Source organism: Sycon ciliatum, chromosome 2 (assembly GCF_964019385.1).
Source record: "Sycon ciliatum chromosome 2, ocSycCili1.1, whole genome shotgun sequence".
Taxonomy (NCBI): domain Eukaryota; kingdom Metazoa; phylum Porifera; class Calcarea; order Leucosolenida; family Sycettidae; genus Sycon; species Sycon ciliatum.
In genome coordinates this window covers 285,109-313,036 of record NC_088644.1, presented here as the reverse complement: position 1 = coordinate 313,036, position 27,928 = coordinate 285,109, and the positions used below count along the sequence as shown (strand labels likewise).

General features: G+C 48.2%; 2 protein-coding genes across 3 annotated transcripts in view; one reads left to right on the top strand and one right to left on the bottom strand.

Moving 5' to 3' along the window:
• LOC135808156 (rho guanine nucleotide exchange factor 4-like) overlaps positions 1-22,460 on the top strand; it is a 36,622-nt gene extending 14,162 nt beyond the window's left edge. For both annotated transcript variants that reach the window (XM_065321304.1, XM_065321303.1), the window contains exons 5-11: positions 3,694-3,873; positions 5,714-5,818; positions 8,020-8,115; positions 12,294-12,455; positions 16,903-17,272; positions 18,741-18,773; positions 20,837-22,460. In XM_065321304.1, the coding sequence (XP_065177376.1) occupies positions 3,694-3,873; positions 5,714-5,818; positions 8,020-8,115; positions 12,294-12,455; positions 16,903-17,272; positions 18,741-18,773; positions 20,837-21,021 (1,131 nt within the window). In that variant the 3' untranslated portion in view covers positions 21,022-22,460. The remainder of the gene's footprint in view (positions 1-3,693; positions 3,874-5,713; positions 5,819-8,019; positions 8,116-12,293; positions 12,456-16,902; positions 17,273-18,740; positions 18,774-20,836) is intronic.
• A 611-nt stretch (positions 22,461-23,071) lies between these two features.
• LOC135808155 (uncharacterized) lies at positions 23,072-27,865 on the bottom strand. Its single transcript, XM_065321302.1, has 3 exons — positions 27,560-27,865; positions 25,144-27,158; positions 23,072-24,747 (listed from the first exon to the last, which is right to left on the bottom strand). Exons 1-3 carry the CDS (start codon positions 27,743-27,745, stop codon positions 24,312-24,314), a joined length of 2,637 nt encoding a protein of 878 aa, XP_065177374.1. The 5' UTR covers positions 27,746-27,865; the 3' UTR covers positions 23,072-24,311.
• Positions 27,866-27,928: the final 63 nt, after the last annotated feature.

Here is a 27,928-nt window from a genome sequence, read left to right as displayed (position 1 = left end):
AGTCCTTGACAAAACTGTTTCAGCCGGCACGGGAACCTGGAATTCTGGCGTTGGTGCCGGCAGACGACTGAGACCATCCGCGTTTCCATTCGATTTGCCGGGCTTGTACTGTAGCTCATAGTCATAGTTGGCTAACATCAGCGCCCAACGCTGAATACGACCGCTGGCCATAGCAGGAACGGGCCGACACTCACTGAACAAACCCAGCAGAGGTTTGTGGTCTGTTTGAAGAGTGAATGATTGGCCATACAGGTACTTGTGGAATCGCTTGACAGCGAAAACCATGGCGAGGCCTTCCTTCTCAATCTGTGCGTAGTTTCGTTCTGCTGACGACAGGGTACGCGATGCGAAGATTACCGGATGCTCCTCGCCATTGACAACATGCGACAAAACTGCACCAATGCCGTACGGTGAGGCATCACAGCTCACAATAATTGGTAGTTTAGGGTCGTAATGCACACGGACGGGTGAGTCAATGAGCAGCTTCTTGCTACTCTCGAATGCGGACTGTTGACGGTGAGACCAGTCCCAACTCTTGGAAGACAATAGTTCATACAACGGAGCAAGTACTGAGCTCAGGTTAGGAATGAACTTGTGGTAGTAGTTGATTAGTCCGAGGTAGCTTCTCAGCTCTTGGACGTCGGTAGGAGCCCTTGCATCAATGACATCTTGCACTTTCTCCTTGGTGGGCTTAATTCCAGATGCATCGATGATGTGACCTAAGAATGTCACAGAGGACCTTGCAAATGAACATTTGGTGCGGTTCAAACGCAATCCAGCTGCGTTGAGACGTTCCAGAACCATGTTCAGATGTTTGTCGTGTTCTTCACGAGTTGTGCCAGAGACAAGGATGTCATCCAAGTAGATCACGACCATTGGTATTCCAGCTAGCAATTGGTCGAGCGTACGTTGAAATATGCTCGGGGCCGAAGACACACCAAAAGGCAGTCGGTTGTACACAAACAGTCCCTTCGTGGTGTTGATGGTGGTAAGAAGTTTAGACTGTTCATCCAGTGGTAATTGGAGATAAGCTTGACTGAGGTCCAGCTTGGTGAAGCAACAGCCATTAGCAAGTTTCACGTACAAATCCTCTATGTTCGGCAATGGGTACTTATCTGTCTTGGCTGCCTGGTTAACAGTGCACTTGTAATCACCACAGATGCGGACTTGGCCATTGCTCTTGAGAACTGGCACAATCGGTGCTGCCCACTCAGCGAATTCGACTGGCTGAATGACATTGTTGTCGACTAGTTTGTCCAGCTCCTTCTCCACGGCAGACTGTAGAGCATAAGGCACAGAGCGAGCTTTCAGGAAGCGAGGTCTAGCATTGCGGTCGACTGCAAGCTTGACACTGCCGTGCTTCCAGGTGCCTAGTCCGGGCTTGAAAACATCAGGATGCTTGCTCAGGAGGTCACTGCTCAGATCTCCGGTGACATTGAAGACTCGGTTCCAGTTGAGCTTTAGCGTCTGCAGCGCGTCTCTACCCAACAGATTCGGACCAGAACCCTCGACGACAAACATGGTCAGCTGAGCCGAGTTCTTCGCATGGCGGGCATTGCAGATGAGACGACCAATAACTGGTATGATCTTGCCAGCATACGACCTAAGGCTCGGCAGGTCATTCGTCTCCAGACTGGGGAGTTGCTGCTTGGTATCTTTCGACGCCAGTGTCTGGTACTCCGCTTTGTTGATTATTGTTACTGCCGCTCCGGTGTCTATCTCAAACACAACAGGGGTGCCAGCCAGACTCACACTACACATATAAGGATCCACGTTGGAACGCACATGACCAGAGCAACTGGTGTGGTGCAGCTCCGCACTGTATTCCGCCGTCTGGTCAGGTGATGCGAACTCCGGGGCTCTCTGCTCGGAAAACTGATGCACAGCCTTCGACCGGCATACCTTTGCGAAATGATTCGACCTGCTGCAGGACTTGCACGTCTTGCCCCATGCTGGGCAATCCGAGCGGTTGTCGTGCCATTTCCCCCCGCATCCGCTACATTTGCGAACGGCCTTACTGGAAGGACTGGGCTGGTCACGACTTGATGGGTGTCGCCTCTCCACTTTATGGACTTGGGGATGTTCAGGCTTGCTGAAGCTGCTGGCCCCGGCCATGGCTGCCACAGACGACATCGTGACTTCCACTGAACGTGCATAAGTAAGGAGGTCTGCCAACGACATGCTGCTCTCCATGAAAGCCTTTTCACGTACCTTCGACGACACACAGTGCTGTACGACCTGAGACTTTAGCTCTGTGTCCATATCTGCAAATTGACAGTGCTTGCCCAAACGCCTAAGACGAGTTACGTAGCTATCAAGGGTCTCCGACTGAGATTGTTTCTCACGACGGAACAAGTAGACCTCGTATTCCCTGTTGCGCTTCGGACTGAAGTGAGCCGTCAGAGCATCCTTCAAGTCGTCGTAACTTGTAATGCTACTGCTGTCAAAGGTGAGGTAGACGTCAAACACGTCCTCACCGCCACCGTGCAAGAGCTGGGCTCTCTGCCGCTCGTCTTCCGTGATGTTTGCTGCAATCAAATAATTATCGAAACGAGCCAGCCATTTCTCCCAACGAGGGCCAACCGACTCAGGCGGTTCCAGATCAAACGGGTTCAATGATTTTACTGTGCTCATCGTGGCAGCTGAATCAAGGACTTCGTCGCCAAATATTATGATCACACCAGAGCAGTTCAGGACAAGACAAAAGGGGAACTGTTGACTTCGAGATCAAAACTAGAACGTCGAACTAGGACGACAGAGAAGCTCAGCAGCACAACGGAAAAGCATGCGCGGCTGATACAACTTAGAGTAGAGGAGTAGAAAGATAATGATCTATCACGTGAGGTAGCTCACTAGTACGGATATCACAGAGAGAGAGAGAGAGAGAGAGAGAGAGAGAGAGAGGAGGGAGGGAGGGAGGGAGGGAGGGAGGGAGGGAGGGAGGGAGGGAGGGAGAGGGAGGGAGGGAGGGAGGGAGGGAGGGAGGGAGGGAGGGAGGGAGGGAGGGAGGGAGGGAGGGAGGGAGGGAGAGAGAGAGAGAGAGAGAGAGAGAGAGAGAGAGAGAGAGAGAGAGAGAGAGAGAGAGAGAGAGAAAGTTACATTTATAAAGACAGGTATGTCTAACAAATGAGGACTGAGACCTCTACAACAGGGTTTTTACGCCTGAAAGCAGGTGCATGATTTAACAAGCAGGTTGTCAGTCTAGATTTTAGAGAGAGAGAGAGAGAGAGAGAGAGAGAGAGAGAGAGAGAGAGAGAGAGAGAGAGAGAGAGAGAGAGAGAGAGAGAGAGAGAGAGAGAGAGAGAGAGAGAGTTTTGCTTTCCCTTCCGTTTATGGCAATATTTAGTGTGCTTCGGAACATATTTCTGTACCAATGTCGGGTGAGATAACTAACGTGTGGTTTTGACACCCTTGTGTCCATTTTGGCAAAGAGTGAGGCTGCGATGGGTTGTTGGTTGGTTAAAATTAATATAAATTATTGTGCTTTTGGAAACACTACTACAAAACAATGATGCTCTTTCTCTCTCTCTCTCTCTCTCTCTCTCTCTCTCTCTCTCTCTCTCTCTCTCTCTCTCTCTCTCTCTCTCTCTCTCTCTCTCTCTCTCTCTCTCTCTCTCTCTCTCTCTCTCTCTCTCTCTCTCTCTCTCTCTCTCTCTCCCCCCCTTTCTTTTCTCCTTGTGTATATACAAACAGGGTTATATTACTGAGGCCCGAAAGAAGACAAGCCTGTTCGATGAAGAGACCGTTGCTTTGGTGTTTGGCAATGTGGAAGAAATTCTTGCTTTTCAGTCGGACTTTCTTGCAAAAATGGAGAGTTGTGTCGACAAAACTGATCCTGCAGCCACCGTTATTGGACCGTTATTTGTTGAGAGGGTGAGTGTGATGTTTTTCCTGCTTACTTGTATGATGTGCCCATGCGGATAGCTGTGTCTTCAAGTTGTCTGTTGGTGTGTGTGTTGGTGTGCATACGTGTGTGTGTGTATATGTGCGTGCACGTGTAGTGTGTGTGTGTGTGTTTGTGTGTGTGTGTGTGTGTGTGTGTGTGTGTGTGTGTGTGTGTGTGTGTGTGTGTGTGTGTGTGTGTGTGTGTGTGTGTGTGTGTGTGTGTGTGTGTGTGTGTGTGTGTGTGTGTGTGTGTGTGTGTGTGTGTGTGTGTGTGTGTGTGTGTGTGTGTGTGTGTGTGTGTGTGTGTGTGTGTGTGTGTGTGTGTGTGTGTGTGTGTGTGTGTGTGTGTGTGTGTGTGTGTGTGTGTGTGTGTGTGTGTGTGTGTGTGTGTGTGTGTGTGTGTGTGTGTGTGTGTGTGTGTGTGTGTGTGTGTGTGTGTGTGTGTGTGTGTGTGTGTGTGTGTGTGTGTGTGTGTGTGTGTGTGTGTGTGTGTGTGTGTGTGTGTGTGTGTGTGTGTGTGTGTGTGTGTGTGTGTGTGTGTGTGTGTGTGTGTGTGTGTGTGTGTGTGTGTGTGTGTGTGTGTGTGTGTGTGTGTGTGTGTGTGTGTGTGTGTGTGTGTGTGTGTGTGTGTGTGTGTGTGTGTGTGTGTGTGTGTGTGTGTGTGTGTGTGTGTGTGTGTGTGTGTGTGTGTGTGTGTGTGTGTGTGTGTGTGTGTGTGTGTGTGTGTGTGTGTGTGTGTGTGTGTGTGTGTGTGTGTGTGTGTGTGTGTGTGTGTGTGTGTGTGTGTGTGTGTGTGTGTGTGTGTGTGTGTGTGTGTGTGTGTGTGTGTGTGTGTGTGTGTGTGTGTGTGTGTGTGTGTGTGTGTGTGTGTGTGTGTGCAAACAAGAGACCTGCCCATGGTCCGCGGAAAAGGTGGCGAGACTGTGTTCGGAGTGACGTCAAACCACTTGACGACTGGTATGAAGTGGCCACCTCTTCTCGCTCCAAATGGCGCCAGGCTTATCGTTGTCTGCCAGACAAGCAGAACAGACCTCGACCATCACCGGTTGTGTGCCAAACTTGTCACCGCTCCTTCAGTCGTGTAAGTGACAGGAAGCGACACAAGTGTACAGCTACGCGTGCCCTACCCGTAAGCCAACAGCCAGGAAGCTGTCACTGCGATCAGTGCGACAGATGGTTCCGGAGCAAGGGTGGATTTGCCCGACACAAGTGCTCGCCAGCAACATCACCAGCAGAGGCATCTTCTGACACACTTGAGTCACCGGTTACAAACAATATGTCCTGCGAACGCTGCAGCTTCCACTGCGCCCGCTGCAACCGCTGTGTGCTATCGCGCCAAGGCATGAAACGTCACAAGTGCAGCCGTGGCTCGGCCAGAGCAACCAACACAGACCGTAGCTCCTTCTGCATCGTTTGCAATTGCGGTCGGCGTTTCAGTAGACCACAGGACCTATCCCGTCATCGCCCCTACTGTTCCGAACCTGCTCAACCCCCCATGGGGTCCGCATAGCCAGAATATGGCAGCGCGTCCAAGGTCCAAGGTGTGTGTGTGTGTGTGTGTGTGTGTGTGTGTGTGTGTGTGCGCGCGCGTGCGTGCGTGCGTGCGTGCGTGCGTGTGTGGTCTCTCTCTCTCTCTCTCTCTCTCTCTCTCTCTCTCTCTCTCTCTCTCTCTCTCTCTCTCTCTCTCTCAATGTGATGAAAGTGTGTATTGACAGTGCTGTTTGCCGCGGAAGAATGTATTCGAGTGCAGCTGTCTGTCTTGTCGGATGTGGACACTGGCCCCGTTGCTGACCTGCTTTGTATTGGTGTTGTGTTGGAAATTTCCCAGGAGCTTCAATTCAATGTGTACTCTCGGTACTGCACCAATCATCCACATGCTGTTAAGGAACTGGACAAGCTGCAATCGGATCGTCTTCACAAGCTGTTCTTTGAAGTATGTTGCCATGGTCAATGACAGACATTGTTTTGAAAATGAGGTACCGTATTTTCCGGAGTATAGTGTGCACCTTTGTATAACGCGCACCCCCAATCTTCATTGGGGGTGCGCACTTCAATCTTCATTGAAGTACATGCATTTCATATTCGGAGCATAGTGCGCACCTGCGATTTAGGGCCTAAAATAGCACATCTAAAGTACGCACTATACTCCGGAAAATACGGTATTGATTTTGAGAAAAAAAAGAAGAGTGGTCAGAGTGGTCAAGGTGTACTAACGTATACCTGTTTGTAAAGCAACATCAAGAGCTAGCTAAGAACTGAGAATACCCGCACGAGCAGAAGTTATAAAGAACCCCCAAATCATTGCAGGAAAGTGGATGCTCTTGGCATCTCTACCACTGCTTTCCCCTTGGTTATCACCATACAGCTGCTCCCAGGGGACAAAATACAGCTCGCTTATCACCAGCAAACTATCCTGATATTGGAGGCACGCACGCACCAAACGTTCCAGTGCTTCCGCCGTGATCAAGGGATAGCATTCCACAATTGCCAAAACTATGGATGAATTTAGAGTCGACTCCAAGCCGTCTGGAATTAGGGCACCTTCTGTGACACCAACATTTTTTGTTAGAAAATTTGGTGCACTTGAGAGCAACAGATCAGATCGTAATACAGCTGGTTCTATTGAGTTTTGCCTCAAGCATTTAAAAAGAAATGCTTCAAACCGCAAACCTGCTTCTGGCAAAGGATTACTGCTGGTGTGAGTTTCATGTTGGTGAACATATTCCTGTGAAGTAGTGGTTGAACTTTGCTTACCCAGGTATACTATCTATGCACATAGCTACACCCTCTACTGTTCAATACTGCTGTCCAGTACTGTTCCCTGCTGTCCAGTACTGCACCATACTGCTGTCCAGTACTGTTCCCTGCTGTCCAGTACTGCACCATACTGCTGTCCAGTACTGCACCATACTGTTGTCCAGTACTGCACCATACTGCTGTCCAGTACTGCACCATACAATAATTACTGCTGTCCAGTACTGCACCATACTGCTGTCCAGTACTGCACCATACTGCTGTCCAGTACTGCACCATACTGCTGTCCAGTACTGCACCATACTGCTGTCCAGTACTGCACCATACTGTTGTCCAGTACTGCACCATACTGCTGTCCAGTACTGCACCATACTGCTGTCCAGTACTGTTCCCTGCTGTCCAGTACTGCACCATACTGCTGTCCAGTACTGCACCATACTGCTGTCCAGTACTGCACCATACTGCTGTCCAGTACTGTTCCCTGCTGTCCAGTACTGCACCATACTGCTGTCCAGTACTGCACCATACTGTTGTCCAGTACTGCACCATACTGCTGTCCAGTACTGCACCATACTGCTGTCCAGTACTGCACCATACTGCTGTCCAGTACTGCACCATACTGCTGTCCAGTACTGCACCATACTGCTGTCCAGTACTGCACCATACTGCTGTCCAGTACTGCACCGTACTGCTGTCCAGTACTGCACCATACTGCTGTCCAGTACTGCACCATACTGCTGTCCAGTACTGCACCATACTGCTGTCCAGTACTGCACCATACTGCTGCTGCTGCTGCTTAGTGCTTACCCCTTTATTCTGCTCTATACTATTCCATATACTAGTACAGTCGAATGTCACTTACCGGTATCGGACCACTTCGGGAATCAGGCATGTTGGATAACTGGATATGTTGGATAACTGATATCATTTTTTATGTGCATATATGGCTGGATTTCACTGATTTATGTACACAATACCCAAATATATTCATGCATATTCATGAATTGCTCCATGTACACATACATGTTAGCATACTTGACCACATCTACTTCAAGTAAATGCACATTACACCGTATAATATACAAAAAAAATTGAATTTTACTGTTGAGAGTTATACAATTACCACTCCCGGGCTTGTCGGATAACCGACGTGCTCGGATAACTGGCGACCGGATAAGTGACATTCGACTGTACTGTTCAATACCGCTGAATGCTGCTCTATATACTGTTCAATACTGCTCAATACTGCTCAATACTGCTCAATACTGCTCAATACTGCTCAATACTGCTGAATACTATACTGTTCAATACACTGCTCTATATACTGTTCAATACTGTTCATCTGCTTACCTGTGTTCACTGCTGTTCTCTACTGTATAGGCTTGTCGATTGATGCGCCAGATGGCCAACCTCTCGCTGGGTAGCTTCTTATTGACGCCAGTTCAGAAAATTTGCAAGTATCCATTGCAAATACAGGTGAGTAGTATCCATTGCAAATACAGGTGAGCAGCCACTAAAACAATCTACCGTTCTCTCTTCTCTCTCTCTCTCTCTCTCTCTCTCTCTCTCTCTCTCTCTCTCTCTCTCTCTCTCTCTCTCTCTCTCTTTCTCTCTCTTTCTCTTTCTCTTTTTTTCTCATTTCCAAACATCCACATGATTACATACACACATACACATCATGTATAGTTCTTCTTCCTTTTAACATCTTTGAAAAATTACCATTTAATATTACAACATTTTGAAAGTGTGAAAAGAATTCGGGTGGACACACCGATTCTCATAGCGCTGCACATTACATCCGAACCACGCTTTTCGGAGGTTCAAAAGCCTGTCAGAACAATGGGCGACAACTCAGCTACCCTATGTAGGGGATAGATCACTGACACGTATGTCTAATGCCGACAGAATATCATGACAAGAACACTAAAAACGCAACGAAGTTTTGCTTAGCGGAGGAAGTAGTATATTACAGGTAGACTCCCTTTAATTCGAACCTCAAATTGCCAGGCCCTGACTTCGAATTATCCAGAACTTCTAATTATCCAAATGCAGTCCCATGCACTGATATGACATATAGCATTTTGACATACATTGTATGTCAAAATGCTTGAAATCGCTTGCTGAATATTTTTGGCACATTTTTATTTGCATCAACGAAACATAGGTACGGGTCATGTACAACGGATCATCAAAACACTGGATCGACACAAAACCATTTTGACATCTAGTGAAGAAGTTGTCAGTCACTGCAGCTTTCCTGAAACAATTTCAACGGAAAAGAACTGCGCTGCCTAATCGGCGTCACGAAAGGCCGTTGGACAGCAGCACGTCGTTCTGAAGAACGGAAGTGGAGCAAAGGCATAGACAATATTTACGATAAGGGCCCGACAAGGTTTTGCGGGAGTGGTGTCGCACCTCTCCTGCGACAAAATGCTCGCGTGGTCTCACATGCTCACGCGTGCACGGCGAACGAAGCGAGCGCGCCTCTCTGACTTCCAAAAAATTCAGTGCAGCTCCCCTGCAACTCCAGCATGCTTTCACTTCGAAGTACGCGAACACGTACTGTACTGATGGTGTACAGTCAGCACAGTACTGTGTCGTGGACAGAACTGTTTCGTCCTTTGTGGACACATCAATAGTGTTGTTGTGCGCCAACATCTCCGCGCACGAGCTGGCGCGGTAAGAAAGGCCATCGAGATCCGCGAAGAGAGTCAGCCACCAGGAAGAAGTCGTCTTCAATCAAACCTTTGCAATTTGCCTCGCACGGGCTTGAATCAAATTTCGAGAGAAGGTGGGTTTCTTGAACGCTATAGTCGATCCTGCAGCAGACCATCGATCGATTTTTGAGCTACTCTTGGCTAGAGAAGCAGAAAAGAATGAACTTCGAATTACAAGGATTGCAACTCAATCTCACTTCGAAATAAGCGTTCAAAGGACATAGCCAATGTACTGTAAACAGCTCTTCTGTACGAAGACTGGGTTCGAATTATCCAACCGGCGCACTTTTCGTACTTCGAATTATACATTCGATTTTGACTTGAAGTGACTTGCAGAAGATCGGTACGACGAAAAAGTTCGAATTACACGGAATGTTCGAATTATACCGTATTCGAATTAGAGGGAGTCTACCTGTAGTACAATGTATTATGTCTTCATTAAGCGAGTATTTCGCGCTACAGTATGCACATACTCCAGTACTTTATAGTGTTATAGCGCTGTAGTCAGTGTAGAGTACTGTATAGTAGAAATTTACACTTTTCCTTCTTTTTTCATTCCAAATTGGATTGTCTTTTCCGGTCATCACGTTTAAAAAAAAAAGCTTTGGAGTACTGTATACTGTATATACTATAGAGTAACAAACGGAGAGAGGAGGCCTTTCAAGATCACCTCAACGGAGAGAGGAGGCCTTTCAAGATCACCTCAACGGAGAGAGGGGGCCTTTCAAGATCACCTCAACGGAGAGAGGAGGCCTTTCAAGATCACCTCAACGGAGAGAGGAGGCCTTTCAAGATCACCTCAACGGAGAGAGGAGGCCTTTCAAGATCACCTTAACGGAGAGAGGAGGCCTTTCAAGATCACCTCAACGGAGAGAGGAGGCCTTTCAAGATCACCTCAACGGAGAGAGGGGGCCTTTCAAGATCACCTCAACGGAGAGAGGAGGCCTTTCAAGATCACCTCAACGGAGAGAGGAGGCCTTTCAAGATCACCTTAACGGAGAGAGGAGGCCTTTCAAGATCACCTCAACGGAGAGAGGAGGCCTTTCAAGATCACCTCAACGGAGAGAGGGGGCCTTTCAAGATCACCTCAACGGAGAGAGGAGGCCTTTGAAGATCACCTCAACGGAGAGAGGAGGCCTTTGAAGATCACCTCAACGGAGAGAGGAGGCCTTTCAAGATCACCTCAACGGAGAGAGGAGGCCTTTCAAGATCACCTCAACGGAGAGAGGAGGCCTTTCAAGATCACCTCAACGGAGAGAGGAGGCCTTTCAAGATCACCTCAACAGAGAGAGGAGGCCTTTTCACCTCAACGGAGAGAGGAGGCCTTTCAAGATCACCTCAACGGAGAGAAGAGGCCTTATCACCTCAACGGAGAGGGGAGGCCTTTCAAGATCACCTCAACGGAGAGAGGAGGCCTTTCAAGATCACCTCAACGGAGAGAGGAGGCCTTTCAAGATCACCTCAACGGAGAGAGGAGGCCTTTCAAGATCACCTCAACGGAGAGAGGAGGCTTTTCAAGATCACCTCAACGGAGAGAGGAGGCCTTTCAAGATCACCTCAACGGAGAGAGGGGGCCTTTCAAGATCACCTCAACGGAGAGAGGAGGCCTTTCAAGGTCACCTCAACGGAGAGAGGAGCCCTTTCAAGATCACCTCAACGGAGAGAGGAGGCCTTTCAAGATCACCTCAACGGAGAAAGGAGGCCTTATCACCTCAACGGAGAGAGGAGGCCTTTCAAGATCACCTCAACGGAGAGAGGAGGCCTTTGAAGATCACCTCAACGGAGAGAGGAGGCCTTTGAAGATCACCTCAACGGAGAGAGGAGGCCTTTCAAGATCACCTCAACGGAGAGAGGAGGCCTTTGAAGATCACCTCAACGGAGAGAGGAGGCCTTTCAAGATCACCTCAACGGAGAGAGGAGGCCTTTCAAGATCACCTCAACGGAGAGAGGAGGCCTTTCAAGATCACCTCAACGGAGAGAGGAGGCCTTTCAAGATCACCTCAACGGAGAGAGGAGGCCTTTCAAGATCACCTCAACGGAGAGAGGAGGCTTTTCAAGATCACCTCAACGGAGAGAGGAGGCTTTTCAAGATCACCTCAACGGAGAGAGGAGGCCTTTCAAGATCACCTCAACGGAGAGAGGGGGCCTTTCAAGATCACCTCAACGGAGAGAGGAGGCCTTTCAAGATCACCTCAACGGAGAGAGGAGGCCTTTTCACCTCAACGGAGAGAGGAGGCCTTTCAAGATCACCTCAACGGAGAGAGGAGGCCTTATCTCCTCAACGGAGAGGGGAGGCCTTTCAAGATCACTTCAACGGAGAGAGGAGGCCTTTCAAGATCACCTCAACGGAGAGAGGAGGCCTTTCAAGATCACCTCAACGGAGAGAGGAGGCTTTTCAAGATCACCTCAAAGGAGAGAGGAGGCCTTTCAAGATCACCTCAACGGAGAGAGGGGGCCTTTCAAGATCACCTCAACGGAGAGAGGAGGCCTTTCAAGATCACCTCAACGGAGAGAGGAGGCCTTTTCACCTCAACGGAGAGAGGAGGCCTTTCAAGATCACCTCAACGGAGAGAGGAGGCCTTATCTCCTCAACGGAGAGGGGAGGCCTTTCAAGATCACTTCAACGGAGAGAGGAGGCCTTTCAAGATCACCTCAACGGAGAGAGGAGGCCTTTGAAGATCACCTCAACGGAGAGAGGAGGCCTTTCAAGATCACCTCAACGGAGAGAGGAGGCCTTTCAAGATCACCTCAACGGTGAGAGGAGGCCTTTCAAGATCACCTCAAGGGGATGATGAAGAAGGCCAGTTTTAGCTCAAGTGTAGGATTTGGGCTAATAGTTGGGCTAAGTCCAACATGCACTGCTTGTAGCTTTTGATATTCTACATCAACAAACTGTGCATGTGTGTGTGTGTCTGTCTGTCTGTTTGGTGTGTGTAGGAGTTGCTGAAACATACGGAGAGTTCACATCCCGACTATGAACATGTTGTGCAGGCGCATGAATGCATGTCCAAAGTTGCAGAATCCATCAATGAACTCAAGCGGCGAACTGAGTGCATCGAGAAGATTGTTGCTTGGCAGAGCAAGGTCATAGCTTGGACGGTAAGGCATTTGCAGACTGTACATAAGATATAGTCTACCCACTATCCAGGCAGCTAGTTACTTCTACCTTTGCAGGTCTCGGCGGGTCTTAGAGTGACTGGCTAAATCAATCGCAATGAGTTGACTGAACAACAAAGCATTTTAGAATCAGCTCAAAGCATGAGAGTCAGAGTGCTCTAACTACGAGAAACAATGTGTATTTTTTGTTGCATGAAGGCAAATAATTTGATGCAAACCAGGTAGAGTGCTCAACGTGACGTTAGATGAGATGAAGGAACATACCACTGTAAAAGCCATATATATAACGAAGTGCTAACTCTAACGAGTTAACGAGGAGAAATCTGTCGTTAAAATAGAAATCGTTATACAGAAATCAATACCTATACTGTCCTATTGACCGTTGAGTATGAGTGAGAATCGTTACCTTTGGTACACGTAAACTAGTCAATTTTGAGAAATCGTTATATATGCGCCTCGTTAGACTAATGGCTTTTACAGTACTCAAGCTCAGTGCAGCTGCATTGTGTACTCTAGCTGTGTATGGGTTATATTATACCGGAGTCTCTCTTGTCCACATCTACTTGTATGCACTTGACCTTTTTTGTATTCTGCACTTCCCGTGACGACCTAGGGCACCCTGATGAAGCCTACTTGTAATTCCAATGGGCTGAAATGTCCGTCAGTGCCAGTTCTTCATGTCTAGTATGCTAGGCTGCATTGCAGCATTGCAGCTGCCAGAATAAGGGTTTGGGGATGGGGATGGAGGATCACAGTGTGGCTGGCAGAAAGCAACTTCACTCGATGTGCAGTGCAGCCTTTTCTCGATTCGTAAAGTTCATGATGCGTAAGGCTGAAACGAACATAAATTTCGAGTATTCGAACGTTCTTGATGTTAACGAACGAACGAACATTCTCTAACATTCACCTCACACACGTATGCTCGTGTACAACCCGGTATAAGCAAAACATACAGTGGAATTTTTGAATACATCTTTCATGACGCGTTCAAAAATTGCCCGCACAATGGAAACATTGGTAATTCAATATTGTTCAAGCGTCTGGACAAGAAGAGAGACTCCCAAACAAATAAACACACAAACAAAATCAGCAAAAAAAGAACGGGCAGAGGGGCCCTGACTCCCAAAGAAAAATAAATAGCGAAGCTTGAATACCTCAACAGAGTGAAACAGAGCCATTCCAACTGCCTGACCGAATATAGAGACTCCCAAACAGAGCCATTCCAACTTGAATTGTCTGACCAAATATAGAGACTCCCAAACAGGCCAGTGTGCATAGAAAACAGCTAAAATGAACGGCTAAAGGGCAAACAACACACGGACATACACCGTTGCACTCAGTACCGTTCACACCAACCAGCAACCTGCAGACAACGTAGAGAAATTCACAAGAAGAACACAAAGAAAAGTTCAATTAATCAAAGTGGAAGGAGGAACACAGGCAACCAGAGAACAATATGAGAAAAGAATACATCTGGTCTACCTGTTACAGAGTACATGTAATACCAACAAACAAGGCAAGGCTCTACTTTACCTCACACGTTTGGAAGAGGTGGGGCATCCTCCAGCTCCTCTTCCAAGACCACATCCAGGGCGACTGGCTCAGGCTCAGTGGAGAGTGGCAGGAGATTGGCTGGGACGTCCACCTGATTGACTTGAAGGCTCCGGTTCTGCTGCAGGAAGATCAGGACATCCACATTCTCCGCAGTGAGAGCAGAACGGAGCTTGGACACAATGTGCCCGGTGGCAGAGAAGACCCGTTCGCTGGGTACGGATGTAGCAGGCACCCACAATATCTGCCGTGTCACCTTCGCCAAGTACACAAAGCGCGACGCATTCTGCGCCCACCACACCTACGGATCTGCAGAGGATGGAAGAGCAGCCTCAGCAAGGAATCGCTCCACCTCTTGCTGAATGGCTACGGACGCTGACACTTCCGCATCATCAGCACCACGGAAGAACAAATCGAGATCATTCGGGGGTATCCGCTTGGCTGCTGGCTCAATGACTTCCACTTCGCTAACCTCCAGCTCCGTGTGCAGAATGTGCTGACTGCACCGGCAGAGTAACTCAAGCTTCAAACCATCCCGAGCATCCGTTGATAGCAGGAAGGTCATCCGTTGATAGCAGGAAGGTCAGGGATTTGGAGTGCGGATCCAATGATGCTGCAACAGTTGGTAGTGAGCATTCATCCACTGGGTCCAATTGGAACTTCAGCCGGATGTTCTGCACAAGATCCTTGCAGAAGGACTTCATCGCTGCATGCTTAGTCCTGTCGGCAGCCATCCTGGTGCGGTGCTCTTGAGCAGCTGTGCGAGTGCGGTGCTCCTCGGTCTCATCAGCCTGGATACGCTCACGATGCGCCTCAGTGGACCGGACGATAGCAGTCACAATTGGCGAAATGCAGGATGCTGTGACATACTGCTGTCCGCTGAGGAGTGATGTGGCCTTCTCAGCTGGCCCAAGCACCTCGACCAATTCCTCGGCAAGTGACCAGTACTTCTGCTTCAGTAGAAGTGCACGGTGAGACTCGCTTGGAGTGAGTACGGAGCCCACAAGCACAGCCGTGATGTGCACCTTCAACGCGACAAGACGTTGCAACAATATAAAACGAGCTGTTCCACCTGGTGGGCACATCCTGGATTACCTGGAGTGACAGATGAAGTAAGGAGAACACTGGGTAAGTGATCAGAAACTCAAGAAGTAATTTATTGCTGACATGAATTATATGAAGGTAAGACAACAACAAAAACCCTACACTGACATTAATCCTGATCTAACTGAACATAAGTTACATAATAAAACACAATAAATAACAGAATCAATCAAGTAAACGCTCTTACTTTGAGAGGTTGACTTCCAGATGGTGCGTTGCCACCAGCTTTTGAGAGGTTGACTTCCAGATGGTGCGTTGCCACCAGCTATGTAGGACTCCTGGCGCTTCAATAGATGGTTGGTTGCCACAGAACTGTGATGAAAGTAGGTGACAAGCTTCCTGGCTTGACCCAGCATCTTCTGCACTTGCGGCGAATCGTCGATTGCGTGTCGCAAGCACATTAGTAACATGTGCGCAGAGCACACCAGCGACTTAGCGCAGGTGCCATCCTGCCTCAGCGACCGTGATGCTGCAACCATATTAGACGCCTCATCATGCACTAGTGCAGTGACTTTCGAGTCAAGCCCGAATTCGTGGATCACAGCACGAGCATGGCTGGACACATTCTCCGCCGTGTGGCGCTCATCAAGAGGCCTCGTGGCGAGGACGTAGCTTTTCATTTTCCAGCTTGAGTCTAGGAAATGGACGGTGTATGTGGCGAGGGACGAACGCCTTTTGATGTCCATCCGTCCGTTGTGATTGCCACGTACTCCACATCCGCCAACAGCTCACGAAGCTCTTTTCGTCCTGACTCAAAACGGGAGCGAATCATGGCTGTGAGGTGGGTTCGACTCGGTACCCTGTAGCCAGGCTGCAAGAATGCCAACAGACTCTGAAGGCCAGGATCTCTTACGATGTTAAGCGGGTGCATGCTGCCCGTCACCCAGTTGACGAGCAGTTGGCTAATGGCCTCCGCTTGAGCAGCGCCGCACTGTTTCTGCTGCGGACCAGAACGTTGACTCACAGCAAAGTCCGTCATTAACTTACTTCCTGTTGACGGCGTAGAACTATTTGCAGCTGCACTTCCCGACACGACAGAGGGATGTTGTGATTTCAGGTGGACATGCAGGTTGCTCGTAGTTTTGCCGTGATAGACATATACGCTGCGGCATATCCTGCATGTAGCCGACTTTCCATCTGTGGATTTCGTGAAATGGTCCCAAACAACAGACCGGGAAGCACGACCGAAAACAGGTTTCGACATGGTAACAGTATAGCAGTGACAGTATAGCAGTGATGGTATAGCAGTGATGGTATAGCATTGACAGTATAGCAGTCCGAACACGAAACAACAGAAAAACTACAAAATGGTCAGCGGAAGACCTAGGAACAAAATGTATGTACTGCGCTGTTTGGAGTGTTCCGAAGTTCGCCTACATGTACCAGTAGTAGTCGCCTCGATCGTCTCAAGGGCTGGTTCAGACCATGTACTGTCGACAATCTCCGTGAACCGCGCGCGCAGGTCGTGTACCACCGTACCGGTACTGCACCACTCAAAGTTCGAATGTTCGCGAGAACTTCGAATGTTTGTTCGCTGAGGCCTAACGAACGAATATTCGGTATATTCGTTTCACCCCTATTGATGCTGTTGTTCATGCTTGTGATGCCGCTGTGTTGGTGTGGGTGTTGTTGTGTGGGTGTGTTGTTGTGTGGGTGTTGGTGTGTGGGTGTTGGTGTGTGGGTGTGTTGGTGTGTGGGTGTGTGCGGGTTGGTGTGTGCGTGTTGGTGTGTGCGTGTTGGTGTGTGCGTGTTGGTGTGTGCGTGTTGTTACTAGGGGGATAACATCACAGCACTGAGCACAGTGCTAATACACAGTGGACAGCTCGTGAAGTTGTCCAAAGGCAGAGCTCAACCACGTATGTTCTTCCTTTTCGATCACCAGTTAGTGTGGTGTAAGAATGAAGGAAGAGACAGACTGTACTACCGAGGACGACTTTCGACTAAGGATTGTCTAGTGGACAAGGTGGACTGTCCAGTGAAGGATGGTGGAGAGAAGATGGGTGGGCAGCACTATGCTTTGTCTTTGTTCAACTCCTCAAAGAACAAATGGTACGCCCTACGTGCTTACACGGAGCAGACACGTGACCGCTGGTTTGAAGCATTCCAGACCGAGCAGGAGCTCGTTTCACGTGCCAACCCTAATGGTAAGTAGGCATCATGAGAAAAAACTTCTCAATATTAAAAGGATAAGAAAGTATGCACAGCCTTCTGCTGTCTACTTGTGTAGGTGTGTGTGTGTGTGTGTGTGTGTGCGTGCGTGCGTGCGCGCGCGTGCGTGTGGTGCGTGCGTTCGGCGTGCGTGCGTGTGTAGGTGTAGGTGTGTGTGTAGGTGTAGGTGTGTGTAGGTGTAGGTGTGTGTGTGTGTGTGTGTGTGTGTGTGTGTGTGTGTTGTGTGTGTGTGTGTGTGTGTGTGTGTGTGTGTAGGTGTGTAGGTGTGTGTGTGTAGGTGTGTGTGTGTAGGTGTGTGTGTGTAGGTGTGTGTGTGTAGGTGTGTGTGTGTAGGTGTGTGTGTGTAGGTGTGTGTGTAGGTGTGTGTGTGTACGTGTGTGTGTGTAGGTGTGTGTGTAGGTGTGTGTGTAGGTGTGTGTGTAGGTGTGTGTGTAGGTATGTGTGCAGGTGTGTGTGCAGGTGTGTGTGTAGGTGTGTGTGTAGGTGTGTGTGTAGGTGTGTGTGTAGGTGTGTGTGTAGGTGTGTGTGTAGGTGTGTGTGTAGGTGTAGGTGTGTGTGTGTGTAGGTGTGTGTGAGTGTGAGTGTGTGTGTGTGTGTGTGTGTGTGTAGGTGTGTGTGAGTGTGTGTGTGTGTGTGTGTGTGTGTGTGTGTGTGTGTGTGTGTAGGTGTGTGTGTGTGTGTGTGTGTGTGTGTGTGTGTGTGTGTGTGTGTGTGTGTGTGTGTGTGTGTGTGTGTGTGTGTGTGTGTGTGTGTGTGTGTGTGTGTGTGTGTGTGTGTGTGTGTGTGTGTGTGTGTGTGTGTGTGTGTGTGTGTGTGTGTGTGTGTGTGTGTGTGTGTGTGTGTGTGTGTGTGTGTGTGTGTGTGTGTGTGTGTGTGTGTGTGTGTGTGTGTGTGTGTGTGTGTGTGTGTGTGTGTGTGTGTGTGTGTGTGTGTGTGTGTGTGTGTGTGTGTGTGTGTGTGTGTGTGTGTGTGTGTGTGTGTGTGTGTGTGTGTGTGTGTGTGTGTGTGTGTGTGTGTGTGTGTGTGTGTGTGTGTGTGTGTGTGTGTGTGTGTGTGTGTGTGTGTGTGTGTGTGTGTGTGTGTGTGTGTGTGTGTGTGTGTGTGTCTGTGTGCATGTGTGTGTGTGCTGTGAGTATGCCACATTAACCCAGATCAGCCTACCAGTGTGAACCGGTGAATAATGCTACGTATAGTATAATCTCGCTCACTATTGAACCTGTGTTTTGTAATAAAGCTAATGACTGGTATTTTCGTTCTTTGGATGTGTCCGTGTGTGTGTGTGTGTGTGTGTGTATGTGTGTACGTGTGTGCCTTTGTGTGTGTGTGTGTGTGTGTGTGTGCGCGCGCGTGTGTGTGTGTGTGTGTGTGTGTGTGTGTGTGTGTGCGTGTGTGTGTGTACGTGTGTGCTTTTGTGTGTGTGTGTGTCCCTGTATGTGTTTATAGGTTTGGCTGAGAGTGGGGAGTGGCAATCAGCACGTAAGTTTCCAAACTCTTATCCCTGCCTACGTCGTATGTTTGTAAAAGTATTTCAATGGACCGTAGCATCGAAGGCTTTTACTAAAAGGAAAGCCTTCGGTGTTACAATCTGTTGTTTTCGCAGCAGTTCTGTGCTTCACACGAAGACAAATGCCTTCGCCGGGCTGGGATTCAACAGCTTTAAGTCCCTGATGGAACAGAGATAAAGCAGCAAAAGTTGAGGAAATTCTGCTGTAGCTGCTCTTCTGTGAGTGCATCGCTTTGGCGCTGATTGACAGTCCTAACTATCCTGCGCATTCCGTGATAGGTGGATGAAGCATTCCATGATTGGTGGATGAAGCATTCCATGATTGGTGGATGAAGCATTCCATGATTGGTGGATGAAGCATTCCATGATTGGTGGATGAAGCATGCGCGTTACCGTGATCTTTGCTACTTCCTCCGTATACAAAAACTTCGTGACTTTTTTTCAATGGTGTTTTTGAGCAAGAACCTGCTGAACGAACCGCGCCAAAGGCTGTCATCGACAACCCACATTCATGTTGAGGTCGGTTTGGTTGATCTCGAACAGATTCTCCGCGGAAGCCATGCGTGTGAGGACGTTGCCGACAGGAACTCACGAGTCAAATGAAAAAAACTAACACTTACTTGCTCGAAACTGACACCGTGACGAAGTGGAGCTCGCGGCTGGAACACGGAGTCACGCAGCACTCGCTGCCATAAAACTGGCCAGGCTCGTACTTGCGCCTGGAACACGGAGTCACGACTCACGCGGCACTCGCTGCCCTGAAACTGGCCAGGCTCGTACTTGCGGTGCGCGGCCCCATACGCAGCGTGAGAACATAAATCGGTTCCGCTCGCACGGAAAGATGAAACATTTCAGTCGTCGTGCAACCAGCGCAGACTCCGGATCGGAATGTCGACGACCTGGCTTTCTTCGCCTCTCTCCACTCCAGTCAGGCGTCTCCGTTATGGCCTAGGGGAATCGCAGGGACCTCGTCGAAGCCGTTGTAGAATGCTGGGAGGATTCTCCTGCCGAGAAAATGCGAAGCGTGTGGATGTGCTTGAGCGACTCGTTTCACGGCATAATGGAGGTCGCGGGTTGGAACGACTGAATATACTCGACACCGATTCGTACACAGCTCTGGAAATGAAGAGTACGCTAGCCAAAGTCCCGCGTCAGATCATCATTGCAGCTGAAAAGAATCTGAACGAAATGCGAGCGCAAGCAGCGACTGTTGGCGATGCGGAGTCAGCGTCGGGTGACAATGACAGGAGCGACGAAGACTCTGAATAAACTCAATCTCATTCGTCTGATGGCTGATAAATATGGTGGTAAAGACACACCTGGCAATATGGCGGTAAACACACGCCTGCCCACACACGCTCTCTAGGCTGCAAAGTTCTGGCACAGAGCTCTCCTTCTCACCACCACCACCATCAGTTTGCGCCTGGCGCCTGGTCGATGCATGGTTGGCGGTATCCGGCATAGCAGGCTGGTACATCAAGTAGTGCATGGCACATAGAAGATGACACAGCAACGACATAGCTCGATTGCGACGTACGTTTCGTCCCCGCTGGACTCATCAGGCAATCTTCTTCTTGGATGTTTTCATACGGAGCTTGACTCGGGCGAATGAAGTTGAAGACACCACTGCAGCTGTACTTATGCCATAAGTACAGCTGCAGTGGTGTCTTCAACTTCATTCGTCTGAGTTGCTTTTTTCTTTGTATATAGCTTGTAAACAGGTTAGACAGTGCCACGTGTGTTATTCCAAGTCAAACGGAACAATTCCAGAGCTATGCGCAGCCTTCAAAAAAATGTCACGAAGTTTTTGTATACGGAGGAAGTAATATCTACTGAAGTAAACTGACAAAAACTCAGACTGCATACTGGGATAGTCGCTATCGCTTGAATTTGACTCTCGACTGGACTTCCAACTGTTTATAGGGCATGAACTACCTATGGAGTCCAACATCTGTATATTCTTTGTACCTTGCACCAGTTTTGTTTTGCTTCAGCAGTCCTAAGGCTGCCCTGCCCTATCTTTTCTGCTTTTCAGGCGCCAAAACTGCTCCACCATCAAGTCGAAGGAAGTCATCATTGGTTGATATGATTCGCTCAGTGACACCATCAGCGTTGGATGAAGCGAAGAGGCAGCCGCTGCAGATTCAGCCCCTATCGCCAATAGTCAAGAGGCGTACACTAGAGAGAATTCGGAAATTCCATTCGTCCAATTTGACCTAAGCTCCTGTCTTTTTGAACCTGGCCAGGGCAATTGTGTGGCTATGTTTCGCCACTGTCAAAGATATGCCTTGTTACACCACTGCCTGGCTACTTTCAGCAGTGGCTGTGAAGTTGTGAAGGCGTTGTCTTGACTATGATCCACTGCAGTAGCCAAGGTGTTCCACAGCTATTTACTGCAGATCACGGTAAGCAATTGAACTTGACTTGCATGGTAATATCACCCTGCCTTCTCACGTTCTCTTCAATTACCACATAACATATCCTTTTTTTTTCTTGAGATTTTACTTCTTTTTACATGTACAGTGTTTATATTTCTTTATTTTTCATACTTCGCTCTGCTACTACGCCGCTGCAGATTCCAGCTATCATGGTTTCTGATTAGCAATATGCTATGCACACATTTGCACGCTACCCTGCACATGAATTCACTTCTTATCCCCAGTCTTCCGCCAGCAGTCGTGTCACTGCAAACACAGAGCTGCAGACAAGATATTGTCTGCATGCTTTCCACGTCCACTTGTCTCCACGTCCACTTGTTTCCGTGTTCAATTGTCTCCACGTCCACTCATGTCCATGTCCTTTTGTTCTGTCCCGTGGAATTGCTGCTGTTGCTTGCTACTGCAATGTCTATATACACAAACATGCAAATCAGCTGATACTGCCAGAAGTGGCAGAGTTTTCCAAAATAAGGAGCCTTTCTTCTAACTTTCAGCACCAGTTATAAAACATTAGTATTTTTTTCCAGTGATGGATTTCTTGCCACCTTGCAAGACGGCTACTACTTCTGACGTGTACCGATATTTGAAGCGTCTTAGCTTGATATTTGCCTACTTTCAAGTGTTCTGCTGTATGTTGGACAGCTGGATATTTTCTTTTCTTCGTGCACATTATTTTGTGGCATGTGATGAAGTCCATCTTTGGCTAATTTTCTAAATACCGTGATCGCTGAGATCCAACAGCATTTTGAGATATCATGCTAGTATTTCTTTTTTCTTTAGCCTTCTAAAGTTTCTTAGTCCTGAGTAGGGTGTCTCAACTCTTCACTGTTTTTGGTCCTGTGTTGGGAGTCTCAACTCTTCAGTGTTCTTGGTCCTGTGGGAATTTCAACTGTTCAGTGTTCTGCAATCTCAATTGCTTCCTGTTGCCTTTGGTCTTTCTGCCTTTTCCAATAAAAATCATAAATCATGAACTACTTTCTGGTTTCCGAACTTGAGCTTGTTTCCTTCCTTGTACAGTACTAGGAGCAGGGCGTTGTCAGTAGCTACCAGCACACCGCTATGTGCGTCATCAGTGAAAGGTATTCAATGTTTGTCTTCTTTTATGCAATTATTGGCAAGTCCTGAAAAGTGCACCTTTCTTTACGTTATGCTGTTAAAAGCGATATAGTTTATTTTCTTTGCAAGTTATCTCAACAGTCTTGGACATGCAGTTGAACTGGCTATGGATAGGGCGCACTGCAGTAATAGCCATGCGTGGTTGTGTGTTCATGAGCGTTATGGTGATGGTCCGCCTACTGACGGAACATGGTGTTGATTGTGTCCAGGTGTATGGCATCCAACCGTGTCCCTTCTCGTCGCTGCCACATGCCTCAGCTATCTTCTCATTGCATCAATAGAGCAAGTTGCCATCTCAAAGATCTCAGATAAGTACAGAAACAGTTCAAGAAGCCATCTCTGTGCTGTTCAGTGCTGTGCATACAACCTGCACATATCTCCACTATAGAGAATCATGGCCCGCCTTGGTTTGTGTTTGACTTGATCCCTGATTCAAACGACACACATCCCCTTTGCTAGGTTATGGCCAATCAGCTGCTTCGAAGAGTGGGCGTTGATTTGCCATCAAAGTCCACAGTCAGGGGCAACCGGTAGGGGGAAACCCATCAAAGCCCGCTGTCAGGGGCAACTGTACGGGAAATCCATCAAACTCCTGACCATGCCCAATCTCGTTCTCTTCACGGTGGCCTACAGTCATGTAGCTATAAGAACAAGAAACCACACCAGTGGTACGACTGTAACAAGACTGACGTATGAGGCAAGCTTACAGCCGACAGTCGATCTTGAAATCGGGTCTGTATTACTTCTACATGAGACAGGCGTTTACACAAGGCAGTGTGGTATTTTTGAAGATACGCCCTTAGAAACAGAACGGAGGACTTTGCTCTAGTGTACAAATTATATGACTGTTTGATAAAACCTAGCCATAAAAACAGAGCACAGCAAGCTGCTCGTCTACGTAACTTCCTAAAAACATGATGTGGCGAGCTGCAATTGCGCGTGGCACACTCGAAAGCGAAAGATATGCTTGACCAGCACAATGAACATAGGTGGGCAGCCAACCTAGCATGGGTAAAAACAATGGATGGGGCAGTACAAGACAAAGGCATGGCAAGGCTCGATGAAAAGTAAGAACTAGGAAATAAAACGGGAAAAAAGGCTTCCCACATAACACATACATACTCTCTAAAAGATGATGTACAAACTGAAGGGACTGAAGGGACTAGTGAAGTAGATAAAATAGAGAGAGAGAGAGAGAGTGAGAAAGAGAAGAAAGTATGGTTAGTATGCATACTGTTACGTGGAGGAGTACCAGCTCCCAACACAATGAACACAAATTCAATGACTACATCACGTACACGTGCAGTCACGGCCAATGCATACGGTACAATGCACAATACATCTACTAATACTACGTTGTAGTGACACTAGTAGTCCGGTATAACAACACCACTATTCGTCTACGTGGATTTGATCAGGTACGACTAATATCATGTTATATGCTAAGTGACCATGTGATGATGTGGTACCCATGGGAGCAGGGAAGATGTTTAGCACTTGTTAACAATCGAATACTGTCCGTACAAATAGATCATACTACTTGTTAGGTATTTGTTGAGCAGGTATTCATGCCAGAACTAGAGAAAGTGCGTCCGCGATGGCAAGTGAAGCAAACGCAAATGGGGAGGGAGTGGAATGATGGGTACGCTACCGTCAACCCCACCACCGATACCTAGCACATTATCTGTGTGTGTGTGCGTGTGCGTGTGTGTGTATGTGTGTGTGTGCGTGTGTGTGTGTGTGTGTGTAGATGGTGTGTGTGTGTGTGTAGATGGTGTGTGTGTGTGTGTGTGTGTAGATGGTGTGTGTGTGTGTGTGTGGATGGTGTGTAAGGAAGGTTATCAGCTATTAGTCAGTTGCTACCTAAGACTACACCCTCTTGCACAGCACAGTGTGCAAGCAAAGTCATATCACCATGGTTACGGCATATGGAAGACGGCAGTGGCAGTTCATATATCAAAACTGTAGCATAGCATCTAGGGTAGGTCCAGATCTACCCAGTGGATCCTTTGCTGGTAGGAATAGGTCATCAACAAATATAAAGGAAACAAGGCGAGTTTCAATGATGACACGGAATTGTTCTTCTCCAATAAGATCCCGGTATTGGTCGTTAGATACGACAACACCTCCATTACCTTGTGCAACTTGCAGGATGAACCGGTCATCATACGGGACAATAAGACGTCCATTGACCAGTCGACTAGGTGTTTCCGTCAGGTGGTCGCACTTCCTCAGGTGTTCCAAGATCTCTTTGTTACGAACTGGCTTGGCATGATTAGTCCTAAAGACACTCGTTGGGATCATTGCTCTGATGTTGAGATGACCTCGTTCTTGGAAAAACTTCACCGCCAATAGGATTCCCCGGCAGCTGAAGATCTCGTGCTTGCCATGGCTAAAGAGACACGGGCACGTGCACAAAACGACACCGGGTGATACGATGTGAAGGAAAATAACAGACTTTAAAAGGGCTGTACAACCCCTCTCCTCCCCAAGATGAGAAAGATTGAGAGTAAATACACTAAAAAGGTAAGAATACAAGTTAGGGGTCAACAAGATCAAAGAAGTTGACATAACAGCACATTCATCAGGGAATGAACAGCGGCAACAAATCAAACCCATTCTCTAATTTTACACGCCTTAGTAATCCGGTCTTTTGGTAATTCACACGGTTTAGTGCAAGCATGAACATACTGGCTTATGCAGCCAAAGATAAACACACAAACCCACACACACACGCACATACATACACACACATGCACATACATGCATGTATACGGTCGAATCTTACCTCATTGCAATATTGCTGCCATCAATGATGACGGGTCGAAGTCCAGTGCCAGAAGCGCCTGTGCTAGGCATATATGACAGAGGATGTGCTTGATAGCCGCCGCCACTTGCATGATGATGATGATGATGATGTGCAGGAGCAGTCGTACCGGCTGGATAGCTTGAAGCATTGGCAGATGCCAAGTGGCTTTGCTTGTGCGGCTTTTTGTGCGCTACTCCGTGCTTACCAGCGCTCCCAGTGCTAGCAGCTGGTCTTGGCGATCGGCCGCCAGCATTGGTGTTACTGTGTGATGCAGCAGCGGCATGTCGGCCACTCCCACCGCTCACACCAGTCACACCACTAGCACTGCTGGAATGTGATGATGTCTTTGTCGATGCATTGGCATAATAAGGCAAAGGTGTTGAAGAGTCAAAAGATGGTGTGGAAGATTGACTGCCACCTCCCCGAGCACCGTCAGAAATAGCACTAACCCAGAGAGATTTCTCCTGATTAGTAGACCTGCTGCTGGTATTGCTGCTGCTGGCACCTGCAGAGTATGTTGTGTCGTATGTTGCACTGTTATCATGCGGCATTGCTGATGTGCTCGCGGTTGTGAGGTCGTATTTGGATGTACCATGAGCTCCCACAGCTTGGAATTGAGTTCCAGGAGTTGTAGAAGGACCATAGGAACTTAACGCACTTGGCTTTGGTAAACAGGAAAGGGCTAAAGACATATCATCATTCACAACTTGGCTGGCCGTATTCCGACTGTTTGTTGCTGCTCTACTGCTACTGCTACCGGTACTGCACACAGACATGTCCCACAGGCTGCGCTTTGCACTCCCTGCACTCCCTGCACCAGCAGCACTAGCACTACGACCTGCAGTACTAGCAGCAGCACTAGCAGTGGTGATAGCGGTAGAAGTAGCAGCACCACGACCAGCAGTGGTGACAGCGGTAGAAGTGGCAGCATCGGTACGTGACATTCCTACAGGTGTACTACTCGCCGAAGCAATACTCTGCCGCTCAGCATTACCGACAACCGTAGGAGTAGAAGCAGCAGTAGCAGCATCGGCAGCACCACACTTGTGCTTTCTGGCGTGACTGCTGTTGTCGTCGTTAGTCATGCTAGTCCTGTTCATGCTGCTGGTAGAAACTGTTGCTACAGAACTGCTAGCATTGGCTATTGAGACGGCTTGCCATACACTAACATCAGACGGTAACATCAAAGAGCTGACAGCACCGGACCCAGTAGCAGTAGTAGTGCCCGAAGTAGTGGTAGTAGTAGCAGCAGGATGCACATGTATAGGAGAAAGGTTAGTTGTAGAGGACAGTGTAGATATCACTGCATGTGCAGAGGAGTGTGGCATTGAAGGTGACGGTGATACTGTTGGTTTTTGCTTGACCGTTTCAGTTCGAGCTGATACTGGTTTGGATGGCTTGGAGAAGCTGCACGCTAATTGCGGTTTACTTTGTGAGCTAGCTTGCTGGGATACTCTGCTGTGTACTTGGAGACCATCATTATGTACTGGCTGATATGATGAAGTTGCCAGTGAACAAGTCTTGGAGTCACCTGCTTGCTGACTAGGCGTATGCTTACCTGTAGGACTAGTATCCACTGCACTGCTACGACTGCTGGACATAGGTACAGGCGTACTGGCACTGCTACGACTGCTGGACACAGGTACAGGCGCACTGGTACTGCTATGACTGCTGGACATAGGTACAGGCGTACTGGTACTGCTACGACTGCTGGACACAGGTACAGGCGTACTGGTACTGCTACGACTGCTGGACATAGGTACAGGCGTACTGGCACTGCTTTCCGCTTGATGACATTGGATGATAGACAATGCAGTTGCCATCGCAACAGGCGAACCGCGGATATTTATATATCCATTACGGCGGACACTGACAACAGCGCACGATGAGTACTCGAGTCTCTCGAAAAATGTCCCACTCGGCTCATCAAGGAGATCAGCGGTAAAGGGAATATTCATTCCCTCTTGTTCCTCGCATCCCGCCAAGATGTAGTCCTATAAGGAACAAACATGGGTAATCACAGCAGTACAGGACAACGATGACAATAAAGATCTCTTAGTGGCCACAGGCACAGGCCATCGTGAGAATAAAGATTTGAAACTACATTTGGTACTGCTACCTTCACATGACACTAACAGATAAGTAGTTGAATCAAGAGTACATGGGTTTCATGTACTCTTGGTTGAATACCAACACTCTTGTAACAACCAGTGAACTACAGCACATGATAGCTATTGGTTATGTTTGTCCAATTCTTCATGTGAACTAAAATAAAATTCATGTACAGTAAATACATGATCATAGGAATCAAGTGCAAGATATTTGGGGCACTCAAGTGCAACAAGTCAAATCAAATCTTCCATATTCCAGGTGGGTTCCTTTTAATTCCTGTTACCATTGCACGGCGAGCATTCTCCTTCTCCCCAAGCACCGTGACCCACTCCCCGAGTGCATCTCCATTATCCGAAACTTCAACGCTACACGAGAAAAGTTTCTCAGCTCTCATCACCAACACACAGCCATTACTACTTTTCAAAGAAGGCACGTTGGCCCGTGGGACAATGAATTCTTCTCTTTCCATGGTGGAGTGGCTAGAGTGAAGAAAATCAGCCTAGGTTATTACATTAGCAATTATGGACAATGTCATGTAGTTGATGGCGGTATGGAAAACTATCGAAATCCTCAACATCACACTTTTACTTCTGGCAGTTCTGCAGAGCATTGCACATTTCGTCCAGTACGAGTACAGTGGTTTTGAAGGCTT